The following is a 19,144-nucleotide window of genomic DNA, read 5'->3' on the forward strand; positions in this document are numbered from 1 at the left end:
CCATCCCCTGCTAACTTTCGCCATCTTCTTTCTCCCACTACTGGTCCAGGATCCAGGTGCTAGGCGAGGGCACGACCTCAGGATGCAAGCACAGCACGGAGGCAGAACCTAATCTGCCAAAGGATGCTTTCTGGGCCCAGCCATGGAGGAAGCAGCGGAACAGAGGCGGCAGGGTGGCAGTGCGGGTCATGGCTCACCCAGCACCTGGATCCTGGGCCAGCAGTGGGAGGAAGAAAATGGTAAAGGTCACCTGGGGTAGCAGCAGAGTGCAGGACAGCTAAAAGGGCAGGAATGGGGGGCAGATAAGCAGGTGAGGAAAGCTAAAGCGCATGCTACAGTTATAAATACAGGCTGGTTGCCAAGTGCCTGATCACATGACCACGGGGGTTCTGCAATGGCTGTAACTTCAAGGATAGGTCATAACTACCATTTGTTCGGTGCCATCGCAACTTTGAGAAGTCACTGAATGAATGGCCATTAAGCAAGGACTACCTGTACTGTGAAACAAAAAATATTTTTTGTAACAATTCAAATATTTCTGTTGAAGACTTTGAACCTGTTATTCCTAAATTAGTTTATTACATACATAAACGCACACACACACCCCACCCAAATCAAAGGGGCTCCTGATTGGAAGATACAGAGAGGCTCCAGTCCTTGGCTAGAGGACTGGCTTCCAGAAATTCTTCTAATAAAAAACTGGTCAGTATATCTATTTTTTTATCTTACAAAATGAAGGAAGATAAATGGTCCCTTGTAAAATGAGTTTGTACAGTTGTTTCCAGGTTATTTTAGTGCAATTTCAGTCTATAAAATTGCTTTTTTAAAAAGCCCTATTGCAGTCAACACAACCTTGCAATAATGCCTGGCGCAACAGTCATATAGATATATCTTTCATTATGTCTACTGCATAAAATCCAAAATGTGTAGTGACCTTTCTCATCATTTCCAGTTGGTACTTTTGGCTAAATATGGGCAAGAATAGAACCAGCATCAAATGGAAATAATGGAGTATGTTATGCCAACCCAGACAAATTACAATTGTCTAGGAAAGCAACATGTCATTAGCCTGAGGTACTGAGACAAATAGTGAGTTGTAACTTAGAATACCAATTCCCTTTTGGAGCCTTGTTAAAAGTAACATTTGGATTTGTCTACTTATCTTGACTTGCAGGAAGATAGAAGCACTTATTATGTCTGACTTTGTGGGTGCTGCCAAAAATGGCAATCTTGTATCAGATCCCATTGCCCATTCATAAAATGGAAAGGTTTGAAAACCTATGTCACTCCAAATACTGCAACTCCCAGCATTTTATATGCTGCCCAGAGTTGCTGGGAGCCAGGTGGTATTGAGGATGAGGATGCTGCCCTTTTGGCTCATTTTGGCTACAGCTTACAGAACTGTAATTCAGGGACATCCAAAGAATCTTACGTTCCCTTCTCCTGCATAGGATGGCAAATTTGAAACACTCAATCTGCTCAGTGTCCTTCCTCTCAATAGCCCATTTAAATCTTTTGGGTTTTCTGGCAAAAAACACCATGTTGGTTTTCTGCTCATTGTGCTCTGATCATTGAAAGTGCTCTCCATAGGTTTAAAAAGCCCTAAAGGTGTTAATGATAGAATAGCCATGTTCTATCTTGCAGGGGTGGAAACTCAGATCAGACAATCTACTAAGGAGTTTTAAGAGATTAAATCCAGCCTTGTGTAATGCCCTTTTGAACAGGGATTGGGTTGGACAAAATACCTTGAGAATTACACCTAATTCTAACCATAGAAGAACCATAGGTTATTGTGAAATTGTTGAATTAAAAGCAGAAAATGCCTTCCGTATTTGCATTACTGAACTTCTCCCAAAGAATTGTCCTTAAATTGAGTCAAAAGTTGATTTGAGATATAGAAAGACTGCATAAACTGTAGACCTGTTCTTGCAACTATATTTTTCAATAAGATTGAAAAACCTGTTATTGCAGCTATATTTTTCAGTAAGAATATGATCTAATGTAGGACAGTTGGAACAAAAACTGGCCTGCTCCCTGCCCACTACTGATTCTTTCTCTCTCCAATTCTATAATTTGCTATTCAGGTGGCAGGCAGGGATAACATTTGCTAATCTTAGTCAACAGTGGTAATACCCCAGTCTTGGGAAATACAACCTGTATGATCTATATAAGAGATGCCAAAACAGATGTACACTAGTTGGCATTTTCCTTCAGCATCTTAGGCTGGCATCACTACAAGGAACCTTGCTTGACTTTAATGATTCTATAAGATGGTTACTAATAACAGGAGCCATTTAGGAAGAATTCCTTGATTTATTTCAGTTTTTAGATTTGCCTGTTCCTGTTCCTGCTTACAGGAATTGTAAATGACTTTAAAATATATTTCCCATGTCTCTGTGGGATCTTTACTGATGGTGGCAAGTTGTTTCTCTGATAAGCTTTACAGGTTAACACTAGCACTTTAAATTTAGGGGTCTGGATGGGGGAGAATAGGCTTAGATTCAATCCTTGTAAGACTTGTAATTTCCAGAGGAAGGAGTGGAACCACTGCAAAACAGTGCCCCCAAACCCCAATCTCCACAAGTGGTCCAGTAAGATACCATGGTCATTGGTATCAAAGCCACTGATGGTCTGATAGGACCAGGTAAATTGTGCTATCTTCATCCAGTCCCAGTATAGGTCAGCTAGGAGAGCAACCAGTGCCATCTCGGGTCCATATTCATGCCTGAATCTAGACTGACAAGGTTCAGATAATCTTTTAAGGTACCATGTAGTTGATCTGCTTCCATTGTCAAAACAACCTTCCCGCCAAAAGAAAGGTTGGAGACCGGATGATAATTATCCAACACCAAAGAATTGAGAGAGAGCCTCTTCAGCAAGGGTTGCATCACTGCCTCTTTCAAGGCTGTAAGGAGGTGTTGACAATTTCACAGATCCATGGTAACTCTACCCTCTCCTCACAACAGTCAGAATGGGCCAAGGTCCAATATACATGTAGCAGAAGATAATCTAGAGTGCACCTATTCACTTCCTTGGAGCTCACAGGCCAATGCTCTGAGACTTCCCACATGGAGTCAAGACTGCAGCAAATCTGACTGACTTTGTTAGCAAAGTGCTGTACAAAATGTTCATAGCACCAGTGATGACGGCTCTCTAAAAGGAGGTGAATTACCCAAAACAGACCTTCTAGATGAGTCTACTGTCAGATAGATTTGCCTCCCTAGCTGACCTATTAACACAGTGTAGGCTCAAAAGTGGGCATGCACCTGTGCTTGGTTGAGTTTGGTTTTTGTCTGTTTCTGCTGGTGCCCCAGGCATCATTTCTGTCATTTCATTCCCTGGAGCGTCTTAGTAAGCCAAGATGCCAATTGGGATTGACACCCAGAAAAAAGGAGTTTCAGTCCAGCACCTGATTCATCTCCTGTTGTCAGTAGTCTACCAGGCACCAGAGTGAACTGCACCAGAGAGTTGGGAAACTCCCCAAGTCCCCTCTAGAAACTAACAGCTGTCTGTGTTCCTGTGACATTTCAGTGAAAAACACTAATAAATAACTGAACTGAACTGAAGAAAAAGCTTTCTCAGCCTTTTACTGGTTTGAAGCAGGGAACTTTAGTCATAAGCTGAGACACATATTTTCAATTTAATTTCTGCCCCATTTTATCACTAAAATATGAGTGTCTCAGCTGTATGAAGAATATAATTATAAAAATATGCATGAGGACCAGCCAACATACTATGGAGTCAGACATACTTTAAACTAGAATTTCCTTCTGTAGAGGGTATGTAAACATGAAAGGCAGATCTATGTTTCTACATGCTTGAACATTTACTTATCTCCATCACATTTGACATGTTTCCTGTAAGCAGACATAACAAAAACTGGTCATTGAAAACATGCATTGTTCTGGAGGGACAAAAAGATTAAGAACAGATTGCACAGGCACATATACATACATTCCATATCAAGTTAGGTAAGAAAGTATAAGTAAAGAATAACCCTATGACCATTACGGTTTTCTCTCTACAGCTTTGTTTTAGATGTCTGTGCTGTTGAGCTCCTACTTGATGTCCCCAAACAGCTCCTAAAATCATCAAAATAGGGAGTGCTTCCCAGAATGTCTGAGGTGAGCTAGCTCAGAGAACTTTTTAGAATAAAAGAGAAAATGCCAGCACTACAGACGTGTATTTAGACACTTTCTCAAACATTCTATCCCAAGGAGACATATTTTCATACTAATACAACTTTAAAAAAAAATGCAGAGGCCAGAAAACAATAAGTATCCAGTTCTTTAAGGCAATGGATTTTGATGCCTCACTTTCATGAGTTTTATAGGAAAGGAAGACATGTGTTTTGGGGGGTAAAAGGACTTCCAGTGGTTTCTAATTCAAGCTATCTGCTTAGCTTCAATAGTTTGGCAGCACTAAATGTTCCAAGACAATGAGCAACAAAACATACATCCACATAGTTCCCCAGTTAATTTGAGGTGATGAGCACTCAGGAATATTTACACATATCTTGTTGGTCGCTCTTAAAGTAAAAATACATGTTCTTACCAGGACTGACACTTCCACTATGTCTGGCAGCTGAAAATATTCTGGGTCTACAGTAGGCCAAGGCTGCTGCAGTACATCCATGTCCCAGTGGTGATGAGTACAGAGTTTGTTTGGAACATGTGACAGACCTGAAATGCAATATCAGTAGATTGTTGTACTTAGGGAAACATTTTTATAGTTTGTTTACTTAGTTTTGCAGATGCTAGAGTGAAAATGCTGATAGCTTGTTTTATACTGAGGAGCTAACAGACCAGAAACTGAACATACACTCGATCCTAGATTACAGCTAAAGAGAGGAAGGTAAAAGAAAATACAATCATTTTACTATTAGAAAATCAAGCATCAAGCTGAAAGAAGGTTGAAAAACTGACTCTGAGAGTCAGACTCTGAGAAATTTACAGAACGTAACCACTAGATTTGATCCTAGAAGCTAATAAAATATCCAGTCCTAAATTTATTTTCTCAGAGATACGGAGTGTGAAATCTTGGCTATGCTAGATGGCCTGGGGGCCTGATGGGGCTCGCATCGTTGGAATTGGCTCATGGGGAAACTGATTCTGCCCCCCCATCTTGAATTTTATAGTCTTTTTATGTATATAGTCTTTTTATATAGTATGAATTTTTTAGCTAATTTAATGTGAATATTTATATATTTTTTACTGTTTTTGATGTTTGATTTTAATTGTGAGCCATCCAGAGTCACCCTCTGGGGGAAATGGGTGACATATTAAATAAATAAATAAGTAAGTAAGTACAGAGATGGACAAACTGCAGCCCCAGCACCCTATCTGTGGCTCTCAAGAAATAGTGGGACCAAAAACATGGACCTTTTTTGCTTTTTTTTTTTTTTTTTTTACATTTTAGAGTATTTAACAGATAGAAAGCTTTAAGCCTTGCAGAAGCTTAAGACATCTGTAGCACTTAAAAATCTCAAAATCACCCAGAACAATTGGGGCAATTTTCCCCATTTCCTTAAGCTTCTGCACAGCTTAAAGCATTAATTTTATCACTTACCCCCAGCCCTAATAAGGGTTCTAAAATTTCAGTCCCACCCAAACAGGTCTCCTTACAGTACCTCTAGCCACACTCCTTGTAGCTCCAGGCATGGCAAAAAGAGAAAGTGGGGAACACAGGCTGAAAATAATATAGAATATACAGGGAAGAGCAACACATTTCAGTATTGTCAACCACAACTCTAGTCAATACAGTCAGTAGTGATGATGAAGACAGCTACAATCCAAGAACATCTGGAATGGCATAGATTGTCCCTGCTTGGACATAAAAAACTGTATAAAATAAATATTATGCCAATAATACTAAGCTGGTACTACTCTCAAATAAGGACTGTGAACTAGCCAACATTAAAGCTCAAAAATTGTCCTCTTGAAATCAGCTTCCTATCACTGGTTCATTCCCAAAGTTTACTGGAGAATAGATAATGCAATATTTTAGATAGCTATCCTCATTAGCTTAACAGAAAAGAATTAGCTTTTGAAGACAGCTAATCCTTTCCTCCTTAGGACAGCAACAAATGTTCCATTATGTGCAACAGCTCTTATACCATGGTCAGTTAGCGGCAAAAAGTTGTTTTCATAGTAGAAATGTTGAATCATGCAGGCGTGTGTGAAATCATTTTTAAACTAATTAAGGAATGTAATAGGACTTTGGAGTGGTGATTCATTTTCCTGCTAGCCCCCTCTTCTTAGAACATGTCCATTTAAAAATAAGCTCAGTTCTTCCCTAATGATCACATGGACAGAAAAGCAAAAAACATCATATATGCTGCTCCTTGTTTCCTGTCTAAAAAGGATTTTTCATATTACAAAAAAGCCAAACCAACAACATGCTGAAATAGCCACATGACACATAAAAATAAACACACGACATTGCGTCTTTCCCAACACACTGCCTTGTGCTTCAGCCACCCATCTGGCCAAAGGTTTGGAACTACAAAGTATGTCTCATCTGCATGACTCCAGATGGGAGAAGGCTGCTTTAGGGGAAGTAGAGTTTAACAAATTGAATATTTGTTGAAGAATTAGACCCACTAAGGTAAATATCCAGGATGGATGCAGATTTTGCACCTATTCTCTGATCTGGGCACTCAGCTATGGCTTACATATTCAAACTATCCATTGGCTGCAATCCAGAAGGGAAGATTAAAAGACTTTCTATCTCCTTTTGGGCCCAAATTTTCCCCCTTCTTTTCTTTTTAAACCATTCTTTCATAATACAGGCAACAGAAGGGAAAAGATTAAGGATAACCAGCTAGAACATTAGCAAAGCTGATGAGATGAGAAGGGAGACCCCATGTTAGGTCACCTCTTTGGAGCTGGAGTCTTCTCTGTGCCCCCAGAGGAGGGATTTCAAAGGACTGCTTGCCTATATGCCCTTAACCAAGGCCAATTCTATTTGCTTATATTATCAAAAAGTACTTTCGTATAAGAGCTGGAATTTATTTCTTGTTAATTACTTTAGATTTACTTTAATTTAAAAAGTATGTTTCTCACTTTCACATTTTTATATACATGTTGAGTATAAACACACAGAGTTCAAATGCAGAATTCTGGTAATTATAGTTTATAAATGAGCCACATGAGAATGAAAAAAGTGTTATCAATAGCTTAACTCTCAGAGCATTAAAACAAAATATAGGTTAAATCAGATGGAAAAAGTCTGATAGAGATTAATCTAAGACCACAAATGATGCAAATGGGTCCAAAAGCATCCTCAGGAGGTGAACCTGATTTGTTGGGGGAATGTAGGTCCATCTAGAATAGACTGAATCCCCAATTCCAGATTTGCTTTCCCCTGATCAACAATTCCTCCATTTTCTCTGGATTAAATCTCACTACATCCAGATAACCGCAGCCTTCTTGGTACCCATTGGTAAAGAATAAAATAGCACACTAACAAGACCGAGTCCCAAGACTCTGGAGATTGTTTAATGTTGCTTCATTTGTATCAGTATGGTGGATAAAACAGAATCCTGAAACACCCCACAGACCAATTTCATGGGGCCAGGCAAGAGTCCTGCAGCACCACTTTTTCAAAGTGCTGAGACGTTTAAGATTAACCCCTGTAAAATAATATCCCATGTTAGCCAAATGCTTCAAAGGATAACTTGCTTAATGGTACTGAATGCTGCTAAAACTCCAGTTGAACCCACGGGAACAAAATTTGCTTCTCTAGTTCCAAGCAAAAATCATTCAGTAAAGAAACAAAAGCTGTTTTTTACCTCAAATCTGACCCAAGCTTTTTTATACAGTAAATGATCTTAGATGTGTCTGAATGTTTTCAAATTCAAGGTTTCAGGAAGGAAACATATTTCCACATCCTGTTCACCATTACCAATTGCCAAATTATCAGTCTGATGAACTCTAGTGAAGCGCAGAGGGATACGTGCAAATATACTGAGGGAACTGCGTACAAACTAACCCTAACCCTAACCCTAAGCATTCCATATTTTAAAAAGTCTGTGTACACACACCTTTCTGTATGCAGAGAAGAGTTCTACAACCCAAAATACAAAATATTAATAATACTCTTAACTACACTGATAGGCCGATTTTTATTTTTAGAATGCAACTATTTCCTGAGCAGGATCACAAATACATTTATACAACTAAACTGAAAGACAACAGTAACAACAACACTGTAAGTATTTGGGTTGAAAAATAGTCCTATCTCTATAACCTAACAAAATATTGGGAATTTAATTACAGTGTTATCTGGCTTTTCTTTTCATGTGACATTATGAGAAAAAAAAAGTTTTGCCATCAACAGAGAACCAACCAAGAGATCTAACTAAATAAGATGAAAAGGGTGGGTGGGGGGAATAAAATTGAAAGAAGGGGGTCGACAGCTGTGGAAAGATTTATGACAAAAAAATATGCTTCCCCCTCTTTGTAGTATTATTTTGCAGCCTTAATATACTAAAAGCAATTGACATTACCTAAAGATAAGTCAAGCCACTAATAAATATTAGCAGAAGGCTAACTATTTATGTTGGTGTTTTTCCTCACGAACTGTAAAGGGATATGACTTGAAAGATTGTAAAAAGATCCTACAAAGTAAGACTACTATAGTATTAAAAATGCAATTCAACCTAGTGGAATGTAAAATAAATTGATGGGTAAAATGTGAATCTTCTGGTGAACCTCGGAGTGATTAGCAGTAGATTAGCAAAGAATGCCGATTCCTTGGTGCTAACAGTGGCAACAACATGACTCTCACCAACCCCAAATTTTAAATTATACTGCTGTTATGAAACAAACCTGGAGTAATTTGTGAAGAGTGGTGCAAAAAAAGAACTATGAATCCTAGTCATGTCTGGTACTCAAAACCAATTGCTGACTAATTCTCAGTGTATTTTTTTCTACCATGTTTCTATTAGTGGATTTGGGAGTTCTAGATTTTTTATTTTTAAAGTAGATTCTGCAAATCTGAAATCTGCTTACCACCAGCTAAATCATATTAATTCCCCTAGTCTCCCATCTTCTTGATGTGCTGGAAGTTGTTAGGATATAATTCTGCAGTAAACATTTCCTAATCACAAAATAATATTAAGACAGAACAACTATTCACCTTTAAGGTAGTTCTGAAAACCTAATATGAGGCTGGATACATGCTCTTTCCTGTTTGTGATTTCTCTAAGCCAACTGATTTTTAAATATGATCAACAATTTGTACTGGGGGGAAAAAACTGGTTAGATATAAGTACCTACGGATTCATACAGGGTTGTAATTCTTTCTAACTGATATGCCTTCCAAGAGCTGTTCAAAGTCATAAACCACTTTGAAGTACATTAAAGTAGAAAAATAGGTGGAAAATATTGCTAGTTTTCTTCTTCAAAAAACCAGAAAGAAATAACTGGGTAAGAGAAACATAAATGGAATTTATTTCCTGTCTTGCACATATTATCTTGTTTATAAACCAAAAGTCCTGCTTTACATTGTTATTCAGCTGCATCATAAACCATGTGGAAATAAAAGAATTACAGATTTGTTGCGGGCTAAGGGCTAATCCTCCCTTGTGAAAAACAGTAAACGTGACAGTTTTCACCACAATCTATGCCTGATAAGCAGTAGTCCTGTGAACACTCTCCCAAATAGCATACATTTTAAGCTTTGTATGGTGGTGAACGGACTGAAAAGCCAAGAAATGACCTGGACGCAAGCAGTTGAAGTTCGATATTGAAGCTAAGCAGGTCTGGCTCTATAAATTGCTTAGAAAACATTGGTGAGCAGCTTTGCATTCTTTGGAGAAAAAGCAGAGTATCCGAGCAATAACTAAAATTATGAAAACATTATTAAAAATATTATCATGATGTTGAGAAGAGCCTAGATAGAGTTCTCCTCTAATGCTTGAGTGAAAACAACTCCAAGGATTTCAGGTAAAATTTTCACCTTGGTAGTAGAAACTATTTCTGTACCTGTTTACCCATGCCTGCCCTAAGTAAGGTTTATAGCATGTAAAAGCTGGAGAAAGGCCTTGAACTGTTGTCAGACATTTAAATTAAAGGCCAGATTCCAAATTGAGAAACTTTGTTAACTTGATGGATTCTGCTGCTCTATTGTGGCTTTATTGCCTTAATGATGGTTCTATGCTTCTGAACCATTTTGATGTATTTGAACAGGTTAAAATCAACAGATAATGCTGCAATTTATATCAATTAGTCTGTAAAAATGCTACAACAATTATATACAGAATCACCTACTACCATAAAGTTTCTAACAGCCATGTCTTAATCAGCCTCTCCAATCTGGTATATTCCAGATGTTTTTGACTACAACAGCCATCATCCCCAATCAAGATAGTCAGTGGGCATGCTGACTAACAATAGTGGGACTTGTAGGCCAAAACACCTTCCAGGGACCAATTTCAATCAGGCTGACTTATATAACCAACTGAATGCAGTTAATTCAACCACTGCATTTTGAGCTTTTCTACAGTATTTTTCTCAGCTAAGCAAAGGAGGAGGATAATTGTCTGGGTGATCTGGTGCCTGGTGGGAAGGGTTGTTTTGTTTTTATTCTTGTTTTTACTGGTTATTGTGAGCCACCTAGGATCATTATCATGAGATAGGCAGCCATATAAGTTCTACAAATAACAAATTAACTAAATAAATACATAAAGTTACCTTTCCATATCTCTGAAGTCAGGTGCGGTGCTAATGGGGCAAGCATAACAAGGAGAGTTGCCAGAGCATCTTCAAATTCTGCACTGTGGAAAACAAGCTGTTCAGAGGCTTGCTATGAAAGAATGAAGAAAATGGATTTTGTTAACTATTTATGATTCTAGAAATGGGACAATAAAATTAAAAAACTAAGAAGTTTGTAATAGCATACTATAACACTTGATGGTAGCTGAAAAACTTCCTAGAATGAGTAACCTTTTTACAATAACATGATAAAAGCAGCATAGAACCCAGTTCACAGGAACATCCACATTTAGCAAATCTTTAGTTCTCCAAGAATGCTCCTGAAGACCAGTCTACAAGAATAAGGCCTCAAAAATCAAGCTGGAAACAAGTGAATGGGAGAGATACGTTAGGCAAGACATGTACACCTGGCTAGACCTGGGTTTTGTTAAATACTTCGTAACATTTCAGTTCCCTCTTGGCAACTTTAAGATGTGTGGACTTCAACTCCCAGAATTCTCCAACCAGCATGCTGGGGAATTTTGGGAATTGAAGTCCTTGCATCTTAAAGTTGCTAAAGTTGAGAAACACCAATCTAAGGTAAAGTCATGGAACTAAAAGAAGTGAAGGAAAAACAGTTCCTCCCATTTTCTCCCAAGGAATTAATAAACAATGGCACATTTGAATCTGGCTTTCCCCTGTCCTAATCCAAGTGAAAGTGATGGACTAAGGATGAGAAGTAACAAATTCAAGCCCACTCACAGCAAGGTGATATCAATGGGCCAGTTGCTGTCTCTCAGTACCATCTACCTTGCAGGACAGTTGGGAGGAATGCTCTGCACATTGCCAAGAACTCCTGGAGGTACAGGAATATAGATCTAAAAAATCTTAACTAATAAAAACACCAACTTCACATGCCATGTCTCTCCCATAACCATATTATTTCTAAAACACCTTGTATCTGTATGTGTGAAAATAGAATAATTTCACATTCACACATTCTGTGTGGGCAGGGAATGAAGAAAGAAATTTCTCTGCTCCTTTCAGACCTAATGGGAAGTGATGAGAGTTAAAGTCTAAGACATCTGGAAATCACCTAGTCAGGCAAACAATTCAAAAGAAGATTAAAAAAACATTTTTAACTAGCTGAAGCATTGCTTTAGGGGAATTATTTTGCTTTGTTCACTTAAACACACACTCAGTGGACAGATTTGCATAATATTAAAATACACATAAAATGGCTAGAATGGGCAGAACTGTATCACACTTGATAGTAGCTGAAAATAAGCAAGAAAATAAGCAATAATCAAGAGGTAATTTAAATGTGAATGCAACTCAATTCCACACAGTAACTAGAGTAGCAATGGGCATTCTAATTGCAAAATACTGTATTCTAACTGCTAAGATAATATGAAATTCCTCAGGTGTTAACTTGAGAAACACACAAGCCCTTTCCCCAGTTATATTTTGAGTATGATTGCCCTGTCATGAACCGTATCAAACATATTCCTCTCTATTTGACAACTGTCTATCAATTACCAATCGGCTTCATTCACAACAGGACTTCTTTCAGTAGCAATGTTCGTGTTTATCACTGTTGGTAGAAGGGAACTTTTTAGAGGAAAGAAAACTGTTCTGCTCTTTGAAGAAGTGAAGGTTTCTGGTTTTAATTTTAGCTTTCATATTTCCTCATTGGGGGAGGAGTGAAAGTTAATACTAGAGAAAACTTGTTCCACCACACTAAGTTTTATTCCACTGCTCTTAAGTTTTATTCAACACACACCGTTAGTTAAAGGTGTGAAAAGATAGCCTGCAGAGAAAGATGCTGTTATATTAGCAGCAAGACACCTGCAGTTTAAATATATTGTTTCAACATATTCAGTCTATGCCAGGGATTCTGATTTAGCCATTAAATATTCTAAAACAGAAAATGAAGGTTTTCTTTTATTCAAAAGTAATGTATTTTTTAAAGCAACAATTATCTGACTGCTTTTTTAAACTTTATTATTAGAAATACATCACAATTTACAGGCAAATAATTATATTCACAATATTGTAGAGGTAACGATTTGTGTGATACCTGTGTTTAACTACCAGTGGTTATCAGCCATATTAAAATTAAAAATTACACACTTCCAAGAGGAGAATTTCATATTTTTTTCAATGCAAAGAAATTATTTCATAGAAATACAAAGCTAAACATTATGCCACATATATTGATATTACATATATTAGACTGGATCTACAGTGCACACTGAGGGAATAAACATACTTTTTGCAAAAAATAAGCAAACTTACATAGCATACTCACCAACAAAATGTTACTGAGGCTCATCAGCCGAGAAATTATACCATTAAATAAATAATCCTCCAGGAAGTATTCTGTTACCTAAACACACAAAAGCAAACTTTTTATTTGTTAATTTAGATCACAACACTCCAGAAGTTCTCTAGCAAAGGGTTTATTCTCTATTTTTATTTATCTGACACCTTTTATAGTCTCCCTTTACCAAATTAACATAGCAACATATAAAAACAATGCTTCATTGGTTTAAAAAATAGTATTTTAAATATCACTATAAAAAAACTAAAACAATTGAGTTTTGGCCATTATCCTTTTAGATACCGGAAGTCTTCAATTAATTATGGGGTGGGCAGAATGCTGTGTCCCCCCGCCAAGAAAAATTAGCTCTGGGTAGGCTTTAAGTGGTAATTTTAAAAAGAGAAAGATAACTGTGAAGGCAATTTAATGTTCCTGACTTTGGAGTAGGACAAAGATGATTGCCATCTGGCAGCATTTCAGAAATCATTACTGTTGTCCTTCCTGGCATTTTTTTTTTTTTGGTGCCGCAACATTATGGAAGAAATAGAAGCATGTATGGAATGTATGAAACAGAACACTGCTGTTATCATCTGCAGAGCAATAACTAATTTTCACAAAATGTCCTCTAATTTTCTCCAACATGATGCTCTTCAGATGTACTGGACTACCACTCTCCATATGAAGGGAAACAGTGGTGACTTAGTCCATCACTTCTGAAGTATGCCAGACTGGGAAAGGCAGCACTTCCTGCCATGTCATATCTAGCCTTGTTACATCTGTTCATCCTTATGACCCATTATAGAACCACATTGACTTCCCTCACTTTAGAAAGATAAGAGTTTTGCTACATAAATGCAGGCTAAACAAGTAAAAAGATCACAACTCTGTTGCAGCTTGGTGTTAACCATAGTTAAAATATTGCTAACATGTTTGTAATAGGCAGAAGCTCTTTCCAACCTCAGAGACAGTGAAGTTCTTCTGCTTCCAGATGTGTTTGGCATTCAATTTATCTTTCTGGTTAAGTAAGTGAGGACTGGGCAGAGGACCAGAATTTCTGGCTTCTATAAATTTAGTTGCTAGGTGCCAGATGCGAGTTTGCCATCGTAGCACTCCAGGGATTGCATCAGCTGAATGAAAATTGATAGGAGACAGAAGTTTTTATTAGCTCAAGTTAAGACAACAATTTCAGCAAGGGAAAAAGAAAAAGCATGTAAACCAATAGTTCTGCCCTTCCTTACTAATGAGTCATCAGTGCCAGTTTCTAATTTTAAAACAATTAAATACATAACATTTAATTGGAGTAAAATAATGTTCAACCTGTTTGATGATACAGCAGCTACACACTGTATTTAAAATATTCTGAAAAAGTTTTTCTTCTTTATTTTTTTAGGCTGATGGTCTAGTGACAGGAACCCTTTACCAGAGCTGTCCACTGTAAAGCCAAATACTAAGTGATGACTAAACCAAGGACTCTCTCACCATGGAGATCAAAGAGGAAAATACAGATTCAAGTGGTGCCACTTACAGAAGGAAGATAAACAAGACACTCCCCAATTTCTATAGAATTAAAGAATGTGAGTTTATAACAGCCCAGATCCTTATAGCTGAGTTGCTTCTTGATAGACTTGCCTCTTAAACACTTCTGCATAGTCACTGAAAGCAGTGGTTCTCCCACAGCCCCCCAATTCTCACAATACTCTCTATGGGCTGTTGAGGATCCTTCTGCTCCTCTAACTAACTAGTGGCAGAGTGCAAAAATCTGTGCTCAGTCAGTGCCCCCCCTTTGTTGTTTACAAACATTTGTTGTGCAATAAAAAACCCCCCCATAAATGGGGAACAACAGAGCCACCCCCAGATTTCTCAAGAAAGATGGAAGGGAAGAATGGAAATAATGTCATCAAGGCACCATGACCTCACAAGGAAAGAAGTCCCAGGAGCAAGGAGTTGGCAGGAGTGTCAGCCAACAAGCAACTAATTCCCCCCAGTTCCATGAGAATTGATTGTGTTAACTTGCTAAGTTAATTTGCTCATCTTATGACCCTTGTATGGCATTGTATGGACAGAGAGGAAACAATCTGATCTCAGATCAGTGAAGGACTTGTACATAGAAAGGATCTAAGTTGATATATCCTGTCAGCAATCCAAAACACACAACTTCAGGGAATTACATTAATATACCAAAAAAAAAATAAATTTAAATCCCTCTTTCAAAAAGACATCTGCTTCTCTTTTTGGTAGTATTCAAAGTATGTTCAAAATAAAAATCAAATACACTCTCAATGACTTTTTTCCAGGTGTGCTAAACTGTAGCTTCCCTGAACTGGAATATTTGATGACCAAGAATTAGGGCAATTGAATTCATAGCACTCCTGGAAGTTTCCAGCTTGGGGAAAGCTGCCATAGAACATTTGTATCTGGCAGATAGTTGGAGTGAAAAGGGCATAAAGTGTGTTTGGGTCACAGGTTAAAGAAGGTTGCTAGAAAGAGAAATGGATGTCTTCCTATGGAAATTCCTAAATAGCACAGGTATAAAATAAAGTATAAAAGCAAAAATCCATAAATATACCTCGACTCAAACCAGATGTTTTCTTTATGAAAACATCAAAGAGATTTAACCTGGGAATTTTGTCAGCAATTTGAAAGTCTAAACGGCATTTTGCAATGTAACACCAACTGACATCTGAAGAATTTGGGTTTGGGGAAAGATTCTTACTCTTTGCTTCCCACAAGATGTCTTGCTCTGGAGGGGCAGTAAACAGGATGTATAGCCGGACTGTATCAATTCCATACTTCTGGATTATATCTTCAGGTTCTATTCCATTGTACTTCGATTTGCTCATTTTTTCCCACATCACCTGCAGTTTCTCTTTGGTTTTTGCATGAATGGGTTCAGAACCTAAATACATACATACAATAAAAAATATAAGATAGAACCTCAAAAATGTTTTATGCTAAGAGCTGATTGCTTTTAATACTTTACTGCACTCATATTCAAAATGTATTCTACTTGAGGTCTAAAGGACAAATGGAGCAAAGCTGTCCATAGCATGCACTTGTCCTGCTGACAGTTTATCTCCTGAGAAGCCTTCTCCAATGTGGCATCTTCTTAGATGTTCTGGGTTACAACTCCCATCATCTTCAGCAAGCAGGTTGTAGTCATACTGGCTGAGGTGATAGGAATGATCCTCTTGTCTGGAGGTATTAAGTCTGGAAGGGAGCTCTTTCAGATCAAAAATCGGACTGTTTATTTTCTTCTTGGAATTTTTACTTATGCAAATTAAGTAATGCAATCTACATAGAATTGTCTTTTAATTTCTCTTCTTTCAAATTCAATAATGTGCAAAAGAACTTGTTTGTATTAGATGTGGAGATTCTAGGTGAACAAATAAAAAAACCTCTCTTGCACATCATCATCTCAGTCCACCTTTCCTAGGATGTGTGGCTGTCATGTCAAATATGTCACCCCATGTAAGGTATCTAAAGTTCCACTTGTAGCAATTCACACCTCTCTCCCTTAAACATCAGCCCCAAACGAGCCATGCCTTTACCAAGATAAACATAAGTTCACAACTATCCATCACTCCTTGATCAACAATGGTAGGTATTACTGTCCGTATCTATGGAAGGATTATACAATATCTGTGGGGCAAAGGCTGATAAATTTGATTTAATGTGAGTTAAATTTAAATGTAGTTAAAATTAAATATTGCTTAAATTTTTGTCTCTGGTCATGTATTTAACAATTTTCTCCTTCTGTCACATTAAAGATATGTAATTTAGTAACAAATTGTAAAGATCTCTGGGGGCACCATTCAAAGTTTTGGGGGTGCTGGGTGAAACACTGGTTGTGCCTCAATTACTTATAGAAAAGTCAATAGTCCTCACTCAGAAATAATATGGACCACCTGGAGGCATCACTGAACTAGCAGCATCTTAGACATCAAATTGTGTATCAATTTTCAATAAAACTATATATTGTTGTTGAACTATGATATCTGTAGTAAAGCCAGCTAGCTCAAAGGGTTAACTATTGTTATTGAACTCTGATAAATAACTTTCTCTAATAAATACTGACCTTTTCACTCAACTGGCATTTTGATTCTAAATATCTAGAACTATACCATACCTGTAACATCGCTAGCAATGTCATGAAATTGAGAAAATTTTGTGTCAAACCTGGAACAAACCATTGTTATCACAGAGATCCTGCCAAACCATTTCAGATCAGCTGTGGCTCAGCAGGCTACTTTGCTTGTTTCAGATTTCAGACAAAACAAAATCCAGACAGATAAGTGGGGCAAGGCTAGTGCACACTGCCTCTTCACTTTCTGTCTCTCTGTAGCAGCTCCCAGCACAGCATATCCAACTGGATTGCCCGCCTGCCCTTCTCATCTTCACTTCCCTCCTGTTAATTACTGCCAAGGCCCATATACCATTGCATCCTCCCTCTCAGCTGCCACCAATATCCCAGTGTGGCATATCATATGACCCCCTCTGCCACTAATCTCCTTGGATCCCTCCTGCCCAGAGCAAAGGAGTCCAACATGTAAAACATGAATGTTTCAGTTCAGGCACAGGTCACCCAAAATGAGCTGTTCCGTGACTAGAACAGTTCATGCGCAAAACATTTTCCACATTGCTAAATCTCACTTACCAGAAAAATCAATTTCTTCTCTTTTCAAATACTTGCCAGTTTTTGGTAGTTTGAATGTTTGATTCTTGATTAGGCCTTGAACTAAAAGCTTATGAAAAGGCTCTCTGAAGACAGAAAAATATTGAAAGCGTCAAGACACATTTCAAGAATATTTTATATACTTAATTTTGATGGTGGAATATCACATGATGAATAGAGAGATTGGGCTTCCCAAAGGCAGTGCTAGTTGGAAACAAGGGCAACTGTACTTCAATATATTTGAAGGACCTCAAACTGGGGAATCAGAGAAGGGTGGTATAGCCCATTGACTAATAATAGTGATTAGAAACATGAATGTAAAAGTATGATAAAATTAGGAACTATACAATGATGGAACTATAAGGAATTTGCTAAAATATATTTTGTTTTCATTTTCTAAGAACTACCATCTGAATAAAAACCTAAAGTCCTTACGTATATTTTGTTTTCCTCTTTTCCTGTCTTTTTCAAAAGCAGAATGACATCACCCAGTATGTAAGCACATATGTACACTATCCAACAGCCTTCCCTAATTTGGTGCCTTGCAAATCTGTTGTTCTACAATTTCCATATTTCTTAGCCAACATGATTAAAGATTTCTCCCATTCTCCATGAAGATTTCTCCCAATCTCCATAAAGACTTCTTTTTACACAGGCAGTGGTCTGCCCAATCTTTGGGTTAGAGAGAGTATGAATGTGCCACACTGAATAATCCCAGCTCTGAACAGCAAGAAGAACTCAAGATCAGTGGTGAAAGCTGAGCAGGTACAAACTCAGACTTGGATGTCAAGAGTGTCCCCAAGAACTCTTTTAGTTAGACACCCTCAATCTTAAATCGGATGCTATTCCACTTCTTGCTCTCCAGTTCAAGAAACATCTAACGTAGGAGATGACTGAGAGATAACTGTGTTCTAGGTTCCAAGCTACTGCTTCAATAAAGGCTGGAGTCTGAAGAATCAATGTAACTCAAAGGGTGAAAAAGCATCAGTTGAACTTTACTTCTCTTTGAACTGGCATTCCTATTTGCTACCTGAAATTACTGATAAAACCATCCTTGTGTATCATATCCTATGCCCCAATCTCTTATGGTCAGCATAGGGCCTATATTCTTCTCATGTTACATCAGCAGCAGGGAGGCCACACCAGAATAGCTCTTTTCCACACTGCCAGTGTGACAATCCCTAGAGGCAAAGCTGTGACTTCCCACCTAGAATAACCCTCTGAAAATTGAGTAAAGTTAATGCAGGATTGTGCTAGAGCACAAACCATTCTGTAGGATACAGAAGGCGCTAGCATTCTCTTGTAGGCAAAGATACAGAGTTGGAGGATTTTAGTAAAACAGCATAATATAAAATAATACAGGAAATGATACAGTATAATCTTCCAAAATATTACTAATTGGTGAAATTGATAAAGAGCAAAAGGAGATTATTTCTTTATATACACAGGTGC

At 37.8% G+C, this 19,144-nt stretch overlaps 1 protein-coding gene and 1 long non-coding RNA gene across 3 annotated transcripts in view; one reads left to right on the forward strand and one right to left on the reverse strand.

The window, feature by feature from the left end:
- Window positions 1-15,917, forward strand: part of LOC148214611 (uncharacterized) — a 36,030-nt gene extending 20,113 nt beyond the window's left edge. The window contains exon 2 of the long non-coding RNA XR_015797957.1: window positions 14,411-15,917. This is a non-coding gene — a long non-coding RNA (uncharacterized LOC148214611). The remainder of the gene's footprint in view (window positions 1-14,410) is intronic.
- The window catches only part of LARS2 (leucyl-tRNA synthetase 2, mitochondrial), a 67,605-nt gene that overhangs the window by 2,835 nt on the left and 45,626 nt on the right, over window positions 1-19,144 (reverse strand). For both annotated transcript variants that reach the window (XM_007424994.4, XM_025164634.2), the window contains exons 15-20: window positions 17,675-17,778; window positions 15,734-15,916; window positions 13,978-14,147; window positions 13,009-13,086; window positions 10,698-10,809; window positions 4,555-4,682 (exon numbers count right to left, since the gene is read on the reverse strand). In XM_007424994.4, the coding sequence (XP_007425056.1) occupies window positions 4,555-4,682; window positions 10,698-10,809; window positions 13,009-13,086; window positions 13,978-14,147; window positions 15,734-15,916; window positions 17,675-17,778 (775 nt within the window). The remainder of the gene's footprint in view (window positions 1-4,554; window positions 4,683-10,697; window positions 10,810-13,008; window positions 13,087-13,977; window positions 14,148-15,733; window positions 15,917-17,674; window positions 17,779-19,144) is intronic.

Source organism: Python bivittatus, unplaced genomic scaffold, assembly GCF_059951505.1.
Source record: "Python bivittatus isolate LINGU-HERP-01145 unplaced genomic scaffold, Pbiv_v1 ctg000610_np1212, whole genome shotgun sequence".
Classification (NCBI taxonomy): Eukaryota; Metazoa; Chordata; class Lepidosauria; order Squamata; family Pythonidae; genus Python; species Python bivittatus.